A 19,553-nucleotide genomic window follows, 5' to 3' on the forward strand; every position below is an offset into this window, starting at 1 on the left:
ATCGAAATATGAAGCTTTCGACATTCGGGGGTTATAGGAAGATATGAAATGGGAATGAGTGCGATTCTAAAAACAGAACTCCGCATAATTGAGCCAATCTTTGAAGCTATTTTACAATAAAGTAAAGGCCAACATATCAATTTCCAAATAGTCACAAAAAAAACTAAACAAACAATCCACGAATCATCTTCAAAGGATACAATATAATATAGTTATTGTGCACTACCAGACCTAATTTCATCAGAGTTAACATCAAGCAAACATCAAAACCATAAATCTCAAACTATCGATGAACGGTAAACCACAAATTATTTTCGACAGCCAAAGAAGTTTGACGATGACGAACGTGCGTTAAAATTTTACACAATTGCATCAAAATTGCCTGATTAGATAGTGTCACATGATCCGTCAAATAAATGCAAAAAATTAAAAAAAAAAATTAAAAATCCTTAACTTCCACACACTCGTGAGTATTTTCTGTGCATTTTCTCAACATGATCCAACAAAAAATTACTCAAACGAAAGGGAGGGGGAAACAACAACAACAACAACAACAACAACTCCGACCGAACGCGGCCTCCACCCCGCTCACACGAAACAGTAAAAAGCAATAGCAAGTAAAATCAGATACTAAAACTACAATAGTTTTCAAATTAGTTCTCCGCCATTGAATCCAAAATTTTCACCGAAAGCTTACCGGAGAATGCGATTTCAGCCGAACGGCCTCCAATCGGCAATTTTTTTTGAGTAAATTTAGAGTGCGCCAACAGAGCCTGAGAAGAAATGTCCGAACTGCCCCTAACGTCTCTGTAGTGTGAACAGAATGAAGACAAAAGAAATTGATGGAGGTCGATTAAAAATTTCCTTAAAATGAAAAAGTTAATTAAAGATATGGCTGATTAAATCCTTCTATTAGCGGTTAAAAAAAAAAAAAAAACTTTATTTTTTTCCGATTTAAATTTTGAAACGGGCTTTAACATTATTTTCAAATCGAACCCAGCATCGAGCGGATCACCGAACATAGACAAGCCCGGCCCATTCTTGTACGGGCCTTGACGAAAGAAAAAACAATTGGGGCCCATATATTATTATTTTGATAAAATGATATCCTTTTCTTTTTGTATCGTATATAATAATTTAAATTTTATATATAAAATCAAGAATGAAATTATATAATTAAATGTAGACATCATAATTTCTCTAATACACTCTCAAGTTTATGTTCCTTTTGCAACAAAAATAGCGATCCATGTGCAATTTCAAGGAATATCAATCTAGAGATTAAATCGATGTGGACTAAGAAGACCGAGTATTGACCGCGTCAACACTATTTATTCAAAATTTAATCATACTTTTGTAAATGCAATACATTTTGATCTAATTACTGATATTGTGAATTTCACTAAATTTAAAAAGATGAAAAGAAATAAAAAAACAATTGCATTAGCATTAGCATTAGCATTAAGATTATGATTTGCAGTGTTTTATTTACACTTCACGTTAATCTTACCGACGAATTCAATGAAGTTTTTGTCTATCAAGGTAACTAATATAAACTATGTTTGTTTCTTACACTGTTAGTTGATTTACGTTTCAGTAATGTGTACCACTGATAGCATATTAACAATTACAAATATGCAGATTACTCGCAACGTATTAGATGAGAGTACTTTGATAAATAAATTTCGTGTCCGAAAACATTAGACTAGATAGTTATATCATTTGAATCACATGATGCATGTTATTTTGCGTATTTCAATTTTTCGTATTGTAAATGTTTTTTTTATCATTTATTTTGTTTAATCCGATACTTAATCAAAAGGAATATATATTATTTTTAAGGTTTTGGATTAATAGTTAATACCGTATCATCTATTCAAAGTTTCGGTCGGATTATATTATCTACAATGTATTTTTTTAATGTTAAATTGTCCACGGGTGAAATAATCTATTACATTTATACAAAGTAGATTGAAAGCGTAGGATAAGTGCCAGAAGGGAGGCATGCGCATGTTAGCAAAAGAGCATAGAAAAATACAGGAGGCAGGTGGTGGGTGAAGAAACTGAAGAGAGGGGCGAACATTTCTAGGTAGAAACAAACTACATAACAAACACGTAGCAACTAGCAAACTCACTCTAACTCGCCCCCACCCGTACCCCCACCCCACCCTCAACTACTCACATCCGTTCTCATTTATCTTCTTTCGCAGCTGCAAATCGAGAAATTCCTCTCTCTAAACTCTTAATTCTGTTGGATCTCATCGTTTTTATCGGTATCTGATCGCCATGGAGTCTGCCGCCGTTCTCCGCTCTTTCCAATGTAAGTGCTTCCCCTCCCCTCCTCCTTTCCCTCTCCGTAAAATGTTCGCACGAAATTGTGTGTTCAGATTTCTGATGCGTTTGGTGTATGTATGTGTGGCAACCTAGTGATTTGTGTAGCTACTTTAATCTGAAGTTGTGTAGTTAGTGCATTTTGAGCTGAAAATTATTAGCTTGTATTTTACGATTTTTTTTTTGGAATATGTTGTTCGTACATTTCTAATTTTGCACCTTCGAATTTTAATTTGAAAATAAATTTTATGAAGGATGTTTTGAATTTGTCGTTGTTGTGATTTAGATTTGATTCATTTTCTTTATTGTGAGCTCAGCTGCGTAGAGATTCAAGGGAATAAGATTGAAAATGTTAATCATGGGTGGTAAATGGTTCTAAAGATTGGAAGAATAGGTGTCGAACTGATTTTGATTGCTTGGGCTCAGTCAAATGTGTTGTGCTATTGTTACCTTTATCCGTTTATTCACATTTCTAATCGTCAGTCTGGAGTGGAAGAATCAAATCAACAAGTTCATGTTTTTGTGGCTCAATTGCCATTGCCGATTCATCTTGCAACATTTGAGTAATTATTTGGTATACTTAAATTGGTCTCGGGGTAAAAGAATAGCGCTGAATCTTGCCTAAGCTGCAGTTATCCTTAAATGTGAATAAGTCAACTATATCTTAAGCAGCTAGTTGATGCTTTCGTTTTGTTTCAGATGCCGTTGGCACAAGTTCTTATATAAAGTCTGGTGTAGAAAGACCTGCCATGATTACCATGAATAATGCAGCCTTCTACAACCTAAGTAGATTGCCCGTCTTTGGTGGAAATACCGTTTCATCTACAAACAGGCATGGAGCACTGATTGTGTCATGTGTGAAGACCTCTGAAGCTTCTGTTACAGCCAAATCCAAAGGTGCGTTGTTGTCTTCTTGTATCTCGTACTGAAGAAAAGAAAAAATTGTCTCGAGTTCCCAGTGTCTTGTTGCCCTTTTGTAATAACTTCAATTCAGAATCATATAACTTCTATATCAAATCCAGGTGACCCCAATGGAGCAGTTCTAGCAGATAGTCCACAAAATGGATCACCGGAGAAGAAATCACCAATCAATGCTACCTTTCCCAATGGTTTTGAGGTTTTATTTTGAATTTCATTTTGTTCTATTCATCTGGTTCTCTTGAAAGCCTTACTTATACAAACTCAAGCATATACTAGTTAGGTCTAGTAATTTTTCTGTAGCCACCCACATGTCCAATATTATATATATGTAGAACAAAGTGTTGCAAAAAGAACATAATCATTGAAGGTTTTTTATTAGATGATTTAGAATTGAAAGATAGGGTCAGCTGATCTGTAGATAGAAAACTATGTTTAAGGTTTTATATATGTTTATCTGTGATCAATCAGAGCTAATCTTTTCTTAGTAAATGATACAATACTAATACTACCAGTATTTTTAAGAATTAAATGCCATGTTGTGTAAAAACTATGAGTTGATTGGATTGAATTATATAATCTGTAGCACATAAGTCATGAGGGTCATTTATGGCATTTATAGCATTTTGCATCTGATCTTTAGACAATCACAGTCATGACATTTTCTCATTGCAAGAATAGGTTTGTTTGAAGAGTTCATGTAGGTATAATATATGTTGATCCAACGCATTAGCCTAAAATGCTATTTGCTAATATGATTTTTAGTTGTTAATATCACTCACAAAGACCCCCTAATAGTGTTTCTCCTTCATCGGACTAGAACTCCTGAACAGTCAGAACAAATATTCTCTTGGGTCAATCATGTAGTCAGATATTTTCTATCTATTTACTCATAAACATGTTAGTTTATTCATTTCAGAACCTGCTGTCAGAAGTCTGTGATGAGACAAAGATCGCCGAGCTTAAAGTTAAGGTAAATAATATTTTACATGTATGCTTTGCAATTGCTTTCATTTGGTGATTGCAGAATTCTATATCACTTAAATAATGCATGATGTGGAAATTGTATTATTGTCACCAAAATACAGATATTAGCAAGGCAGACTCTAGAAAGTTTGGTGCTAGGTTATTCTGGAGTCAATAAATTAAATATAGCAAAAAAAGAATGATAAAAACTTAAAAAATTACTGCAGAAACGAAACAACTTAACAAACTATGGCAAAGCACCAAGACGATGGACCTTTTCTAATGAAAATGCCCAAGTATTAATAGCTTTCAAACGATTTTGTCGATTCAGAAATAAGATAATGATTAGGTGTTTTATATTAACTTCTTGGGAGAAAAATTCCATTCTTGATAGCATTTTACAATAGTTTGCAAATGTAATCTGAATAATATTGCTGGAATAACTTCGCAAGTGTTGCCACTGAGCACTGACATCTTTTTATTGTGGCGATCAATGCTGACATTCTTTTTATAATTTTTGGTTTTCATTGTGTAACAGATTGGAGGCTTTGAACTCCATATGAAACGGAACATTGATGGCCCGGCAATCTCTGCACCTGTTGTTAGCCAAACAACCGTACCATCTCTTCCAAGTAAACCGGCAAATGAATTGAGTCCTTCTGCTCCCCCTCCCCCATCTAAATCTTCTGCAGAAAAGGTGAACCCATTTGCAAATGTGTCTGTTGAGAAGGCAGCGAAATTGGCTGCACTGGAGGCTTCTGGATCTAGTGGCTATGTTATAGTATCATCACCCACGGTATGTATTGCACGACCCTTTAGTTAGCAGTGGGTTGATTGCTACACAATGCGTATATTCCTTGTAACTCTATCTCCAATTCCTGTACTAGGTTGGTTCATTCCGAAGAGCCAGGACTCTAAAAGGAAAGAAGCAACCACCTGCTTGTAAAGAGGTAAACTACCTGTTTAAGGATGTTTTCCTTCTTTGTGCACTGTGTATCTTATTGTCTCAGATCCTAAAATTCCATTTTGATCAAAATAGTACCATCTGAACTCTTAGTTTGAGTTGTCCCTGCTTGTTAGTTGTCCATAATGCTTTCTATACCTCAAATACCCGTGATTGTCGTCTGTTGAACACTTTTGGCACGATCTTTGCCGAGAGATAGGAGCATTCGGTCTATTGTAATAGGTTTCCCCTTCTCCTCCATGCAGCCGGAAAGCGCAAGTAAATAACTTGTGCTTAAGTTAATCACTACTCAATAGTTAATACACCTAAGTAAAAGCAACTTTCTTGACGAGATGGTGTTTCCTTTTACACATGGGTCATTAAACCTCCAAAACATTGATGTTCTTCTAACCATGATAACTCCATTGCATCTAATATATTGCATAGGTTTGATGTGTGATATATATCTCCGGGAATCATTGCAGCTGTATCAACTACTTTGTAGGGCAGGATCACATTTTCTCATCTCAAAGCTTGTTTCCACTTTCGCTTTATAAAATGTGCTACGTGGTTAGAGGGATTATCTTTTCCAACTTCATTGCCCCAAAGTTTTGCAATAGTATCCAACTTCATTGTCCCAAAGTTTTGCAATAGTATCTTCCTAGATCTGATTATTGTCTTCTATTTGTTTTTAGGTTATTTTCATGACCAATTTTTTTATCCAGGGTGATCTGATTCCATTTGATTCATTGTTATATTTCTGTTTTGCCATTTCATCCAGGGTGATCTGATCAAGGAGGGGCAAGTTATAGGTTATCTGGATCAATTTGGCACCGAGCTTCCTGTCAATGTAATACTTCTAACTTTCTCATCTGTACTTCTCTCTACCTTTGAGATTATATACTAACTATTCATTTTCCCTCTACATCGGGATGATAACACGACAGTCCGACGTCGCTGGAGAAGTCCTGAAGCTCTTATACAATGATGGGGGTATAAATTTGAACTTTTCCTTTCAATTTTCATTTATGTATTTTTTACGTTTAGTTCTCTACAATCGTATCCATCCTCATACAAACCGTTTATTTTGTGATCTGATTATTGTTTATTTTGTGTGACATCCGCAGAAGCTGTCGGTTATGGAGACCCCCTCATCGCGGTGTTACCGTCTTTTCATGGTATTAGGTAATTTCCCCTGAAGCAGATTAGCTTCCACCAAGACTTGCAGTGAAAGCACTGATCTTCACTTCAAAACCACCATTGGACATGTTCAAGATGAATCTTCTTTTCTTTTTTCCTTTTTTTTTTCCCCTTGAGAGAAACAGAGAGTAAGTGATTATGTTATCACCATTTCAAGATTTTAAGATGTACTTTTTTCCTTTTCTTTTTGTATTTTGCTCCTTTCAATGTGGATACACTAGTAATTTCCGTTTGTTGTCAGAATATTCTGTTAGTGTTACTTCATAACTCGCAGTTCATATCCAAGTGTTTAAACATTCAAGGGCCTTTCAGTAATATAACATACAATTTATTATTATAATTATTAAATAAATAATAATAATAATTATAATAATAGTGATATTATAAAGGAAACACAAAATAATTGAGGGGAGCTGTATTTATAACAGAATCCCGTAGAGCAGGCAATTAGCTCTCAAAATCAAATCAGCCATGGCATCCCTTCCGATCTCAAATCCCCATTCCGATTCACAGCCGCCGATCTCCACCCCGGCCTTCCGCGCCTTCATCTCCCGCCTCAGCGGCACAATCCGCCACGGATTCTCCCAGCGCCGCCCCTGGTTGGAGCTTCTGGATCGCTCCTCCTTCGCCCGGCCCGACTCCCTCTCGGAGGCCGCCTCACGCATCCGCAAAAACTTTTCCTACTTCCGCATCAACTACATATCCCTCCTCGCTCTCTCCCTCGCACTCTCTCTCATCTCCCACCCGTTCTCGCTCCTCGTCCTTTTCTCTCTCCTCGCCGCCTGGCTCTTCCTGTACTCGTTCCGCCCTTCGGATCAGCCGGTCGTTGTCGCCGGCCGCACGTTTTCGGATCGGGAGGTGCTGGGAATTCTGGTGGTCTCCACCATAGTTGTGGTGTTCCTCACCAGCGTCGGATCCGTGCTCATATCCGCCTTGCTTGTCGGCCTCTCCGTTGTTTGCGCTCACGGCGCTTTCCGCATGCCTGAGGATTTGTTTTTGGATGAGCAGGAACCGCTTGGTTCTGGATTTCTCTCGTTCCTAGGTGGCGCCGCCTCCTCCGCCGCTGCTGCTGCGGCGGCTTCTCCGGCCATGTCCACGCGCGTGTAATTTGGAATCACATCAGATCTGGTCGGTGTTCATGGGATTCAACCCGAAAGGTACACAATTCTAGTTAGTTTCTTCGATTTTAGTTGAGTTTAATTCGACTGAATTGTATTATTTGTTCCCAATAGGGAAATTGAAAATTCATGTTCATCCTGATATAGTTAGTTAGGCATTTTCCATCTTCAATTGATTTGATCCAGGATCTTAAATGTAATATCGTAACTTGAATTCTTCTGCAAATTCTTTTATGTCATTCTTAAGTAATTTGATATTGCCAAGCAGATCTATTATGAGATCTGTATTTCATGTTTAAACATTATTGTTAGCAGCTTGTCTTCTCTCCTTTGACTAGGTGAATATAATATTGTGTACAATGCATGGACTCGTATTGAATTAAATATTCACTAGCATTGCTACTAATTCCATATAGAATCTCATCTCTTGAGACACTTAATTTGAATTTGTTCTATCCTCTTCAAACGAAGAGTTACCCGATTATATCGTATCATACACGTGTACGACTCGTACATATTTTACATGTGCGTGTGTGTGTGTGATTGTGTGTAAATTAAAGGTTGAAAACTACCCGTGCATTGGTGTGGTACACTGTTATGTTTAATGCCTAAGCTGATGGAAATTTCACTTTGGCCACCGGAGCAATAGAGCTTTGGCATTTGCCATACATGTTATCTTCCATATTGTGTATCTCTTTGCAGCTTGAATTACTGATTCAGGGATTGGCCGTTAACCTATCGGTTTCATGGCGCGGGAAATTTATAGCAGAATATAGCGATCTATTTCGTTAGTTTTCTTTCCCCATATAAAACTGTTGTGTCTAGATATGAAAAGTATGCTAGTTACTGGATATTGTACCGGTGGTGGTGGAACTTCCGGTTGGTTGGCTAAATTTAATTGGTAAATTACAAGTATCGGGGCGAAAGATTAAGATGAGAGCCATCAGTGTAATATGAGTTTTGATCAGATTAGCAAATGGGTTGTACAAGAAAGCTGGAGCACTCACATTTAGGGCTGTAGTAATTATTAACAATTTTCATAGACTAAAGGAGCTAAAAAAAATGAATAATGTGTTTGAAACTAAACTTCAACCAAAGCCATCAGAATAATTGTTAAAACCACAATTTGAAATTGGCACTTAAATGATTTTTGAATTTAATTTAAATTAATTCAGAAGAAAATTCACGTGTGTAGGTCGGGCGGGCCGAATAACTGTAACAGTTGGCCCAGTTTTATAGGACTGTAACAATGCTTAATGGGACGGCCAAAATTCGGGCCGGTTACCTTAAAAGAATGATTTCAAATTTTAAAAATCAAAAATCATTTAAGATAGACAATCATCCATTCAAAAAAAATATTATGCAATTAATATATCTTATCAACGTTCCTTAATTATTAGTGCACCAAATTCCATAGCTTACTAGGCTAGCTAGTTACCAATGTTTTTTTTTTTTTTTTGTATAGAAGAACAACACTCGATTTGGGTGAGAAGTTGGGCTGGAACTTCAAAATGTACATAGATCAAAAATCAACTATATAAAAGAGTTTCAGGCAATATGTTAAAGCCAGAAAGTGACTATAAATAACAACTATGGCAAAAAGTAAAAACCTATCAAAATATTATAATACGGGCAAAACAAACAATTCAAACCAATAATAAATAAGATATAGAAATGTGAGTGATTACAGAAAGTTTAGGAAAATCGAGATAATTTGTTCACCTCACCACAACATCCGGAGTCACTTACATTTCCACCAATAATGGGTGATTTCAAGAACCATAGTATAGTGCTAGTGGAGTAACAATTTATGCATGGTGCGAAAAATGGGGTGAATTTTTATTTTTTATTTTAATTTTACCTCACATTTTCTTTTAGTTGTTCCTCTGTCAAATCTTTGATTCCCAATTTTCACCAGACTTGTGTCGATTCAATCATGTAAAAGTCAGCAAGAAACTTAATTACCAATTTGATGCATATTATTATTGTTTATTGTTCAATAATTTTAATCTTTGTCGGCAATCTCTCTTTTATCTTTCATTTTAAGAAACCCTAAACTCAAGATAATATAGTCCGTTGGTAAGTACGTAACACCTATGACCAATTTGGTCATGAATTCGAAATATTAGAATGGGAATTGAGGAATTAATAACTATATATCCTCTAAATTGTATTTTTAGATTGAAATCTCACTTTGACTATTTCAATAATGCAATTTTACGCGTTGAAAAAATGATCTAAAATTTAAACATTTCGAAAAAACTTAAAAATAAAAGAAAAGGTTGAGTGTGAAATTGTCTTGAAAAGAATTACAAGAAAAAAAAGTAAAACAATAAAATAAAAAGGTCATTAGACAGGCAACCTAATTATTCAAGTTTAGTTAAGGGGGCTTCTCATAATTAACTGTAAGATGGAGACTGAATCCGAATCTTTAATATCTTATTATTACAAATTACATTTGTCACCCAATTAATGCAACAAAACTTTTTTTTTTTCTCTGTATACTTTTGTTGATTGGTCATCCCAAAAATAAAAATAAAAATTGTATTTTAAGATGTTACACCAACAACTAATTAATTAATGACACGTATGTAGATAATTTTCGTCAGCATAGCATGCATCGCTACATGTAATAGATGATACGATGTAGTCAGAAAATATGAAAACAAATTTATACTTGCACCAATAACTAATCAAATTTGCAGGAAAATAGTGAAATGAACTAAGACAAATTAAAAAAAAAGATCAAGTAATTAATGATTTCGAACATCTACTTGAATTCTTCAAGCGCACACAAACTTCTGCCAATAAGTCAAAAAGTTAGTACCAATCACATGATTTTCAGAATATTAATTCAAAATTCATCTGGAAATTAGATTTCTCCATCTTTTTTTTTTTTCAAAACTTTGAATTTGCAGCTTTGAAAAAAATGTTAGCAAAAATTACGTAAATTTTCTTCGCGCGACGAGATGTTAACTTGGTCTGTGTGTGTGCGCATGTAAAATCTTTACATTAGAATATTTCGAGTATTTGGGTGGGAAATAAAGACGATAGTAAACGCGTACGATGGAAGATTTATCGTCCATCAGCTGCAAAATTTCTGAACAAATTAAACTTACTGCTACAATAATTAATCACACAACTTGGATTAATTATTACAAGTCTATGTTCAAAACCAACCACAAGAAGAGAAAGAAAAAAATGACTTGTAAATAAATCAAGAATTAATAATTTTGTTTTCTTGATTCTGATCAGTCAGTGGGTGCAACCACCTCTTAAAGGTTGAACTAAGTATTACTCTCTTAAATCTCTACACTAATCAAAACCTAATCTGCCAACCTCAAAACCACCCCCCCCCCCCCCCTCTCTCTCCTATTCTCTTATATAATAAGCAAATCCTCTCTCTTATTCTCTCACAAGTCACAACCAAAACGATCATTCTTTAGTCGAAAAACAAACAAAAACACTTACCCCAAAATGGCGGGCTTCAGAAATAGTATCAGCAACCCGTTGTGCCCATTCTTCTTGTTATTCGCCCTCTCGCTTCTCTTAATTATGCAGACAACAAATGCAAAAGTCCATTACCATGATTTTGTAGTAAGCAGCTCGTTACCTCATCTATTTACGTCGCTTAAATTTCTTGTTTTTATAAAAAAAAGATGGTAAAATATTTCCATGGAACAGGTGCAAGCAACACCAGTGAAGAGGCTGTGCAAAACACACAACACTATCACAGTAAACGGGATGTACCCAGGGCCCACGCTGGAAGTCAACAACGGCGACACGTTAGTGGTCAACGTTGTTAACAGAGCTCGCTACAACGTCACTATTCACTGGTAATTCCATGCATGCATGCACGCATGCAGAATGGCAGGCATTAAATTGAGATTTATATATATTTACATTATAATTTTTTTTTTAAATATAGAATAACGTGTTATTTATACGAATACACAGGCACGGAATCAGGCAAATGAGAACTGGATGGGCAGACGGGCCAGAATTTGTGACTCAATGCCCTATTCGACCAGGAAAGAGTTACACTTACCGATTCACAATCGAAGGGCAAGAAGGTACACTTTGGTGGCACGCTCACAGTTCGTGGCTCAGAGCCACAGTTTACGGAGCTTTAATCATTCACCCCAAAGAAGGAGATTCATACCCCTTCACAACGCCAAACCGCGAGACTGCGCTCCTTCTTGGTAACTAACTCACGTTTTATTTTTTGTCTATCAAATTCTTTTGTATATTTAGATTCTGAGAAAAAATCGATGTCGATTGTGACCAGGTGAATGGTGGGATGCAAATCCGATCGATGTTGTGAGACAAGCCACACGAACAGGAGCTGCACCTAATGTTTCCGATGCTTATACAATCAACGGTCAACCTGGTGATCTCTACAATTGCTCAACCAAAGGTTGTTTTTCTTGATCTTATGCTTCTTTTAATAATTGATTCTTCTGTTAAGATAATAAATATAACGAATTCGAGTCGCCATATTTGATGCAGATACAGTAATAGTTCCAGTTGACTCAGGGGAGACGAATCTCCTGAGAGTAGTCAACTCTGCCCTCAATCAACAACTCTTCTTTAAAGTGGCCAATCACAAGCTTACTGTAGTGGGAGCCGACGCCTCTTACGTAAAACCCTTCACCACCTCTGTTCTCATGCTCGGGCCGGGCCAGACCACTGATGTTCTAATCACCGCCGATCAGCCGCCAGCGAGATACTACATCGCCGGACGAGCCTACGCTAGTGGTCAAGGCGCACCGTTCGATAACACCACCACCACAGCCATTCTTGAATACAAATCCGCCCCCTGCCCAGCCAAAGGAGCCACAATCAAACCCGTTATGCCAACTATGCCAGCATTCAACGACACAGCCACCGCCACTGCTTTCACAACCAGCTTCAGAAGCCCAAGACAAGTCCCGCTTCCCACTGAAATCGATCATAATCTGTTATTCACCGTTGGATTAGGACTCATCAACTGCCCACCCGGTGCAAGTTCTAGCACCTGTCAGGGTCCAAACGGGACCCGATTTGCAGCCAGCATGAACAATGAATCTTTTGTGCTGCCTTCGAACTTCTCCTTGCTTCAAGCACATCAGCAAGGTATACCCGGTGTGTTCACAACGGACTTTCCAGCAAACCCTCCCCTCACATTCGATTACACTGGGAATGTGAGCCGATCTTTGTGGCAACCTATTAAGGGGACTAAGCTGTACAAGTTAAAATACGGTGAAACGGTGCAGTTGGTATTGCAGGGAACAAGTATCTTCACAGCAGAGAACCACCCCATTCATCTTCACGGCTACGACTTCTACATACTTGCTGAAGGGTTTGGGAATTTCGATCCGAGCAGAGACACAACCAAATTTAACCTCGTTGATCCACCTCAAAGAAATACGGCAAGTGTCCCTGTGGGAGGTTGGACAGTGATCAGATTTGTTGCCGATAATCCAGGTTAGTGTAAGAAAAAACACAAACATATGAAAATGCACTTTTATTTCCCCACTGAAACACTAACAAATACGTTTAACCAACAAACAGGTGTCTGGCTGATGCACTGCCACTTGGATGCCCACATCACATGGGGTTTAGCAATGGCTTTCTTGGTCGAAAATGGTCTCGGCGAACTGCAAAAAATAGAGCCACCTCCAGCAGATCTACCCCTTTGTTAGTTAAAATTAAAACTAGGTATTGCAGCAAATTCAAAAACGTCCTGCAATAGAGCAACCACTATTCATTTTGGTGATAGCATACGATTTCCCACTGTTGTTTCCCCACATTCGGGGGCTAGTTTTTGTTTTTTTATTTTTTTATTTTTGTCATTTTTTATTCGGTTAAGAGGGCGAAGAAAGATGGTGCCACATTCCACAGCGAAGCACCATATACGAACCCCAGCGTGTCCTTTGATTATAGTTGTACTGTTTTCTATTGCAATCAAAAAGAATTATTTTTCAGAGTTGTATCAAATTTTCTACTTGTGAAAAGATTTCTGTGAGCCTCTTGTCACTCTTATGATCCATACATGATTTTCCTTAACTGGCTTACTATGATTACATATACAACACATGAAAGATCACCCTTAAAAATTCACAAAGCATATATTTCATACGACTACATAAATTACTTACGAATTTAATCACAATCAACCTATTGTTTACTGTAACAATTAACAAAGCACCACTTAAAAAAATATAGCTCATACCAACACGACAGATGAAGAAAAAATGAGGAACTTCATTTATCAATTGCTACACAGTCAACGTGGGTGCACCTGCACCAGCATGAATGAAAGCGAACAGAGATGAAAATTTCAAATTTGACGAATCATTTCCTGAATTTTCCAGAAGATGTATCAATCAATCAAAGTAAATTGGATAGCACAATAATTTCAGTAGCAAATTTGACGAATTGAGAGTAGCTCAGAATACATCGTACCTTCTTGCCCGAATCGATTATGTTGGAAACCTAATTGTCTCCATCCTTGTTGATTTGGGGGAAAATTCTAGGGATTTTGAATTTCAAATTTGTGTGGTTTGCGGGAAGTTTGTCGGGCTTGGGCCTGAATATTTACCTTTATTGGGCCTGAAATATGAGTTCTACACAGATGTAGCCCAAAAGATTAGTCACGTGAAAATCAATTAAAGTTCGGGGCTTGATAAATACATGACTTTTGTTTTTTTTTTTTTAACGTAAAACATTTTATTTAATAAATTAAACCCTAGCACAAACCCCATCTTTTTCTTTCAAACTTCTATTTTGCCAGAGTATTCCATTATTAATCGTCAAAACACGAGTTTATCGAATTTAATGCATAACTCATACCAGTGTCTTCCAGAGACGCTCGTTTTTCTGGATTTGTGAATCTTCCTTATTCCACCATTTTATTTATTTTTCAATTATTCAATCCAATAAAAAAGATTATAAATTTAAGACCAGTATTGTCTATTTAAAATTTGGGGATACAAATTAAATAATATTTTGAAAAATAGGTACTTATTAATTATTATAAATGAATACTTGAGGAGATAAGTATCAAAGATGCTAAATTGTATTTAAAGTTTTAAATAAACAATTGCATTACTTCTTGTGAGTTGTTTGGGCTTTCCATAGTAGAGGGGAAAGCGCGTTTTTAGATTCGTCAGCTATTGCGATTTTCCCATTCCCCAATAAAAGATAATCGATGACTCAGCATAATTCATAAAAGGTCATGATTGACATCATTATAATGTACACGTCGACTCAAACACACACTGGGTGACTCCACTCTTGACACGTGGCGCACATGCAGTCCTAATATTGATCTTCTTGTTTTTACGTGGACCCCCACTTTATCCTTTACCAAATCTCTCGATTACGACTGCGATGATGTCATCGTGACGCTGCACTGGGAGAACTCTGGTTTATCCTTTACTCTTTTTTTATTAATTAATATTTCTTTTCTTAATTAAAGTTTAATCACATTGTTTTCTCTTTCTTGTATTTTCTTTCCCTTTGACCTTATAACAATTAACAAAGAGAAAGAAGAATTTACATTCTTAATCAGACCCAAGTTGACCAAGTTTGTTAGTGAAAATCCAAATTGACCATAATATGAATCTACAGTTGACCTTGGTTAAGAGGTTTAAGCTCATCTTATAAAGCTCGAAATAAAACAAAGACGAATAAAATTATGCAATTAATCCAACAGTCTTTTGAATTCTTTAAATTATTTTAACATTCAGAACTAAGATGGTGTTTGGCTAAGCTTATAAGATGTTAAAATGAGCTTATAAGATGTTTTAGAGCTTATAAGCTGTTCCAAAGTGTTTGGTAATTTTTTTAAAAAAAGATCTTATTTTTTTAAAAATAATCTGTTGGAAAGCAAATAAGATATTTTAAAAAAAGTACATCTACCCCACCTTTTTATTTAAGATATTTTAATGAGTAAAAATACGAAATAAGCTCATTATCCAAACACTCTAAAAATAAATCTTAAAAATAAGATGTAACAGCTTATCAGCTCTAAAAACATCTTATCAGACGTAAGAGCTTATTAGCTGTTTAAAATAAGCTTAGCCAAACACCCTCTAACTTGACAATCAAATGATTTTTTGACCGGACAAAACTCGATGCACTACCGACTTTTATTGCGACACAAGTATTCGAATTGAAGTTCCATTTTTTTCGATCAAGAAAAAAATGAATTTCTACGATTGTATTACATATTTGTAGATGTCTTTACATTTGATGTGTTGTATTCGATTTACTCTAGTATTGATGTCTAATTGGGTTAACCCAATGGACCTACAATTTTTTTATTTAGTGGGACAAAAGCCTAATTTTGAAGATCACTACAACCAAAAGCCCAATCGCATTAAAATAAGGGTTGAGGCCAACAATCTCAACTAATTAACTTTAGCCCAACGAACTAGGTATAAATAAAAGTTTTAACCATTCATTAAGGTAAGTTCAATATTCAAATAACACAACTGTTGGTGTTCTCTCTACGACTTTTTTGATCCACACGCCTAACTTGAACGAGTTGGTATGTACACCAACATATTTAGAAAATTATTGATAACAAATATGTGTGATTTTTTTAAAAAAAGAATAGCATAATTATCCTTGTTTTCTCTTCCCACTAATTTGATCTCAAGTAAAAAAATCAAATTGAGAAAATAATTATTAATATATTATTAAAATTCTAAAGTGACAAATAATACGAAATACGATTTATTTTATTTTTCTTTTCAAAAGCTGATTTTTAACATTTTAAAGGATGGTGTAATAAATATGAAATTTATATATTAAATTAGGAAATCTTCTCAAATCCGAAAAATAATAAAGGCACCAATATTATATTAGGGGCGTAGGGATGGCAGCAGCGTAGAAACAGGGGGCACAGCCGTAGTTTGACTAAACTATGGGGGTAAGAAATGATAAAACAAGAGTTAAAGAGACTATTGCTTAGCCCCCAAGCAATAGCAGTACAGCTAGCCGCACACGATCACAGCCCCTCTCAATCACAAAACTTGTATGGTTCATGGGCCTTCACGTAACACGTGGTGAAATCTCCGTTACCCAATTAGCCACGTCACCACGCCGAAACCTAATAGAAATATCTCGATTTTTTTAATAATCGTGATTCTGGAAATATCTAGAGAAGGATATAAATAGCCAAACAGCTTCGGCACAACGAAAGGATTTCTTTGCTTTTTATTCTGCTACAACACAAATTACAAATTAAAGCTCACTTCAAAATCAAACCACTGAACAAACCTAAAACCAAAACAGCTAAATTTTTCTTCAATTTGGGGATTTCAATCGGGCGTAGCGCCGAGATATATTGATTGAGAAGGTGATAGAACTGCAAATACTGGCGAACGGAAGCAACGTTTCTCGTTTTGGAGAATCGCACTCCGGCGGAGATTGTGAAAAGGTATGTTGATTTTGAATTTGTAGTTTTGTGATTTTTTGTTGATAGTTGGAGTTTTCGTTCTCTGTGTGTGGGTTTCCGTTTCCTTGTGATGATTTTCGTGGTTGTGTTGTGGTGATTGGTTCTGCAATCGAGCTCAATTAGGTTTCCTGCGCCGTTTTTGGGCCTGTAATTAGGGTTTTTGGTTTCTAATCAAATTCCATCGAGGCAATGGCTCTGGGTGGGTATTTTAGTTTCCGACTGCTTTCCGCGCTAATTTGGTGGCGGATAGTGGTTCGACAAGGATAGGATTGTTCATTTCACTGTGAATCTGCAGTTGGAATATTCGGGCAAACTGTGGGGTTTTTTTTCTTTTTTCTTTTTCCGGTTACTTGGCGGCAAAGGAATGTAGTTCCTTGGCGTATAGGGTTTTCTCAGGAGTTTTATCAACCGGTTCTTTTTAGTAGGTCAAAGTCACCATAAAGTTGGGCATAAAATATAATTGGTCTTCTCTGCCTGATTAAGTTTGGCCGTGGATATCTAACTTTTTTGGTTTAATTGAATCCACTAGAACAGGGTATTTCTTCAAAACAAAATTGTGATTTTACAGAAAATGATATCAGTGATGAAAATTATTTAAATCTCGACGGTCCAATTTTCATAGTGGTTTCTGGTAGGACTTCAGCAAATTATTGGGCTGATTGCTTCTTTGTTACCTCTAGATTCATTTGCCGATCTGTCTGTTGTTAAGACAATAGTCTCTTTACTTAATGGTTTTTGCTTTTCTTGCAGAACATGACAATGTTAAATCAAGATTCCAATACGGCGTACCAACCAATAGACTGCACAAGAAAGAGAAAATCAAGAAGCCGGAAGGAAGGTGCAACAAGTGTTGCAGATATCCTAGAGAAGTGGAAGAAGTACAACACAAAGATCGATTCTGTTGACAATCGCAGCAAGGCCATCCGGAAAGCTCCTGCAAAAGGATCAAAAAAAGGATGCATGAAAGGGAAAGGCGGCCCTGAAAACTCTTGCTGCAATTACAGAGGTGTTAGGCAGAGGACATGGGGTAAATGGGTCTCCGAGATTAGAGAGCCCCACCGAGGAGGCAGGCTGTGGCTAGGCACCTTCGGCACTGGATTTGAAGCTGCTCTCGCTTACGATGAAGCTGCAAGGATTATGTATGGCCCATGTGCACGCCTCAATTTCCCTGGTTACAGCAGAGACTCGTCTGTGTTGCCAGCTGTATCGTCTGACTCGTCTGGTGTTTCTGAGATATGTTGCGATGATGTTGGACAAAGGGTTGATATTTCCGTTATGAAAGCCGAAGAGAGTAATGTGGGTCCCGCTACTCCGATGAGTGAAGTGAAGAAAGAAGTAGTGGAGGAACTTCCGAGGGAGAAAGTGAAGGAAGAGGTGGAACAACCCACGAGCTCAAACGGTGATGGAGAGATTAGCCATGTGGAAAATTGTGGACAGGACCAATTTGAGAAGTTTGAATTAGATGAGATGTTTGACGTGGAAGAGCTTCTTGCTTCGTTGGATTCTGCTCCGGCACCTCAGGTTGGTGCCGGAAATCGAGCGGCACTGAATGTGCCGCCGTCGTCTCAGCCACAGAGTGGAGATGCGCAGGGGTTATCTGGACATGATAATGATTTCGATTTCCTGATGCCTGGAAGACAGGAAGACAGTAATTTCTTATTGAGCGACTTATTTATGGACTTGGACTCTGATTTGGCTATATGAAGTGCCTCTTCTGCAGCAGGATTGGGGACGGGTAGTTTGTAAGATTGATTATAATTAGGATCTTTGATAGTAGACTAGAGGTTTTCGATATACTTCTCCGGTGAAACAATAGTTTTCTTTCTGTTTCGAACTTGTTCTGTTATACAGTGGACGCGCTTTTTGTATTCCCTGTGCTCGTTTAATTTCTGAATGACCGTAAGAAGGTGATACTCCGGGAGTTTTTAAGCTGGAGTTTCTTCAATAAGGTGTTTGGACTAGGTTTTTGTCATGGATGACAGTCTTGTACAGCCTAATTTTATTTTTTATAAACTGCATTTGGGCAATTTCTTGGTGAGATTTTCTAGCCCTACTAATGTTTTTAGTAACAGCTTTAGTGGATTTTTGTGCTATCTGGTAGGTATGTAGAAGTTCCAATCAGGACATTGTTACAGGTGTGGTCTCTCTTCACATACGTTAGTGAATTACTGTATATACAGAACATTTACGGCTAGCCAATGTGATCTACACGAGAGGAGTTATCGGCTGAAGACTGATGTGCTTGTGACGTTACCCACGCAGCTGCTGAAACGGAGACACTTCTTTTCCACTCCAAACAGCACCGTTTCATGAATTGAAGATCTCGAAAAACAGTTTATTTCGTTACATGTAAGATCACATTGGGAGTTGAAGGATCCCTACTCTATTAATGAAACACATCACGGGTCGGTTCGACCCCTTGAACCGGTTCATTGACCCATAATCGATTAACTGGTGATCAAGATCAAGAATCGATCCATGAATACTGAACTGAAATTGTAGAAATTAAACATAAAACTGTCATCTATTATTATTTATAAAAAACAAAAAAAACAAAAACAAATCATCCCCAATCCTTGATAGAAGGCTTAAACACGGGCCCATATCAATTATATAAATGGAAGTGTAA

The 19,553-nt window shown here is 36.9% G+C and overlaps 4 protein-coding genes across 4 annotated transcripts; all 4 read left to right on the forward strand.

Moving 5' to 3' along the window:
- The first annotated feature begins 1,925 nt into the window (after nucleotides 1-1,925).
- LOC105977774 (biotin/lipoyl attachment domain-containing protein) lies at nucleotides 1,926-6,601 on the forward strand. Its single transcript, XM_088819430.1, has 9 exons — nucleotides 1,926-2,320; nucleotides 3,031-3,228; nucleotides 3,354-3,448; nucleotides 4,169-4,222; nucleotides 4,754-5,011; nucleotides 5,103-5,165; nucleotides 5,940-6,008; nucleotides 6,106-6,151; nucleotides 6,286-6,601. Exons 1-9 carry the CDS (start codon nucleotides 2,287-2,289, stop codon nucleotides 6,345-6,347), a joined length of 879 nt encoding a protein of 292 aa, XP_088675556.1. The 5' UTR covers nucleotides 1,926-2,286; the 3' UTR covers nucleotides 6,348-6,601.
- Nucleotides 6,602-6,753: 152 nt separating this feature from the next.
- On the forward strand, nucleotides 6,754-7,776 carry LOC105977931 (PRA1 family protein B3). Its single transcript, XM_013003330.2, has one exon. The coding sequence runs from the start codon at nucleotides 6,830-6,832 to the stop codon at nucleotides 7,463-7,465; it is 636 nt and encodes a 211-aa protein (XP_012858784.1). The 5' UTR covers nucleotides 6,754-6,829; the 3' UTR covers nucleotides 7,466-7,776.
- A 1,536-nt stretch (nucleotides 7,777-9,312) lies between these two features.
- On the forward strand, nucleotides 9,313-13,455 carry LOC105978014 (laccase-12). Its single transcript, XM_013003419.2, has 6 exons — nucleotides 9,313-11,073; nucleotides 11,161-11,312; nucleotides 11,434-11,678; nucleotides 11,765-11,893; nucleotides 11,986-12,942; nucleotides 13,030-13,455. Exons 1-6 carry the CDS (start codon nucleotides 10,954-10,956, stop codon nucleotides 13,158-13,160), a joined length of 1,734 nt encoding a protein of 577 aa, XP_012858873.2. The 5' UTR covers nucleotides 9,313-10,953; the 3' UTR covers nucleotides 13,161-13,455.
- A 3,155-nt stretch (nucleotides 13,456-16,610) lies between these two features.
- LOC105977983 (uncharacterized) lies at nucleotides 16,611-18,951 on the forward strand. The gene is made up of 2 exons (XM_013003388.2): nucleotides 16,611-16,906; nucleotides 17,675-18,951. The coding sequence occupies exon 2, from the start codon at nucleotides 17,678-17,680 to the stop codon at nucleotides 18,626-18,628; it is 951 nt and encodes a 316-aa protein (XP_012858842.1). The 5' UTR covers nucleotides 16,611-16,906; nucleotides 17,675-17,677; the 3' UTR covers nucleotides 18,629-18,951.
- The last annotated feature ends 602 nt before the right edge of the window (nucleotides 18,952-19,553 follow it).

This window comes from Erythranthe guttata, chromosome 6 (genome assembly GCF_056151865.1).
Source record: "Erythranthe guttata isolate IM_541 chromosome 6, IM_541, whole genome shotgun sequence".
NCBI classification, from domain to species: domain Eukaryota; kingdom Viridiplantae; phylum Streptophyta; class Magnoliopsida; order Lamiales; family Phrymaceae; genus Erythranthe; species Erythranthe guttata.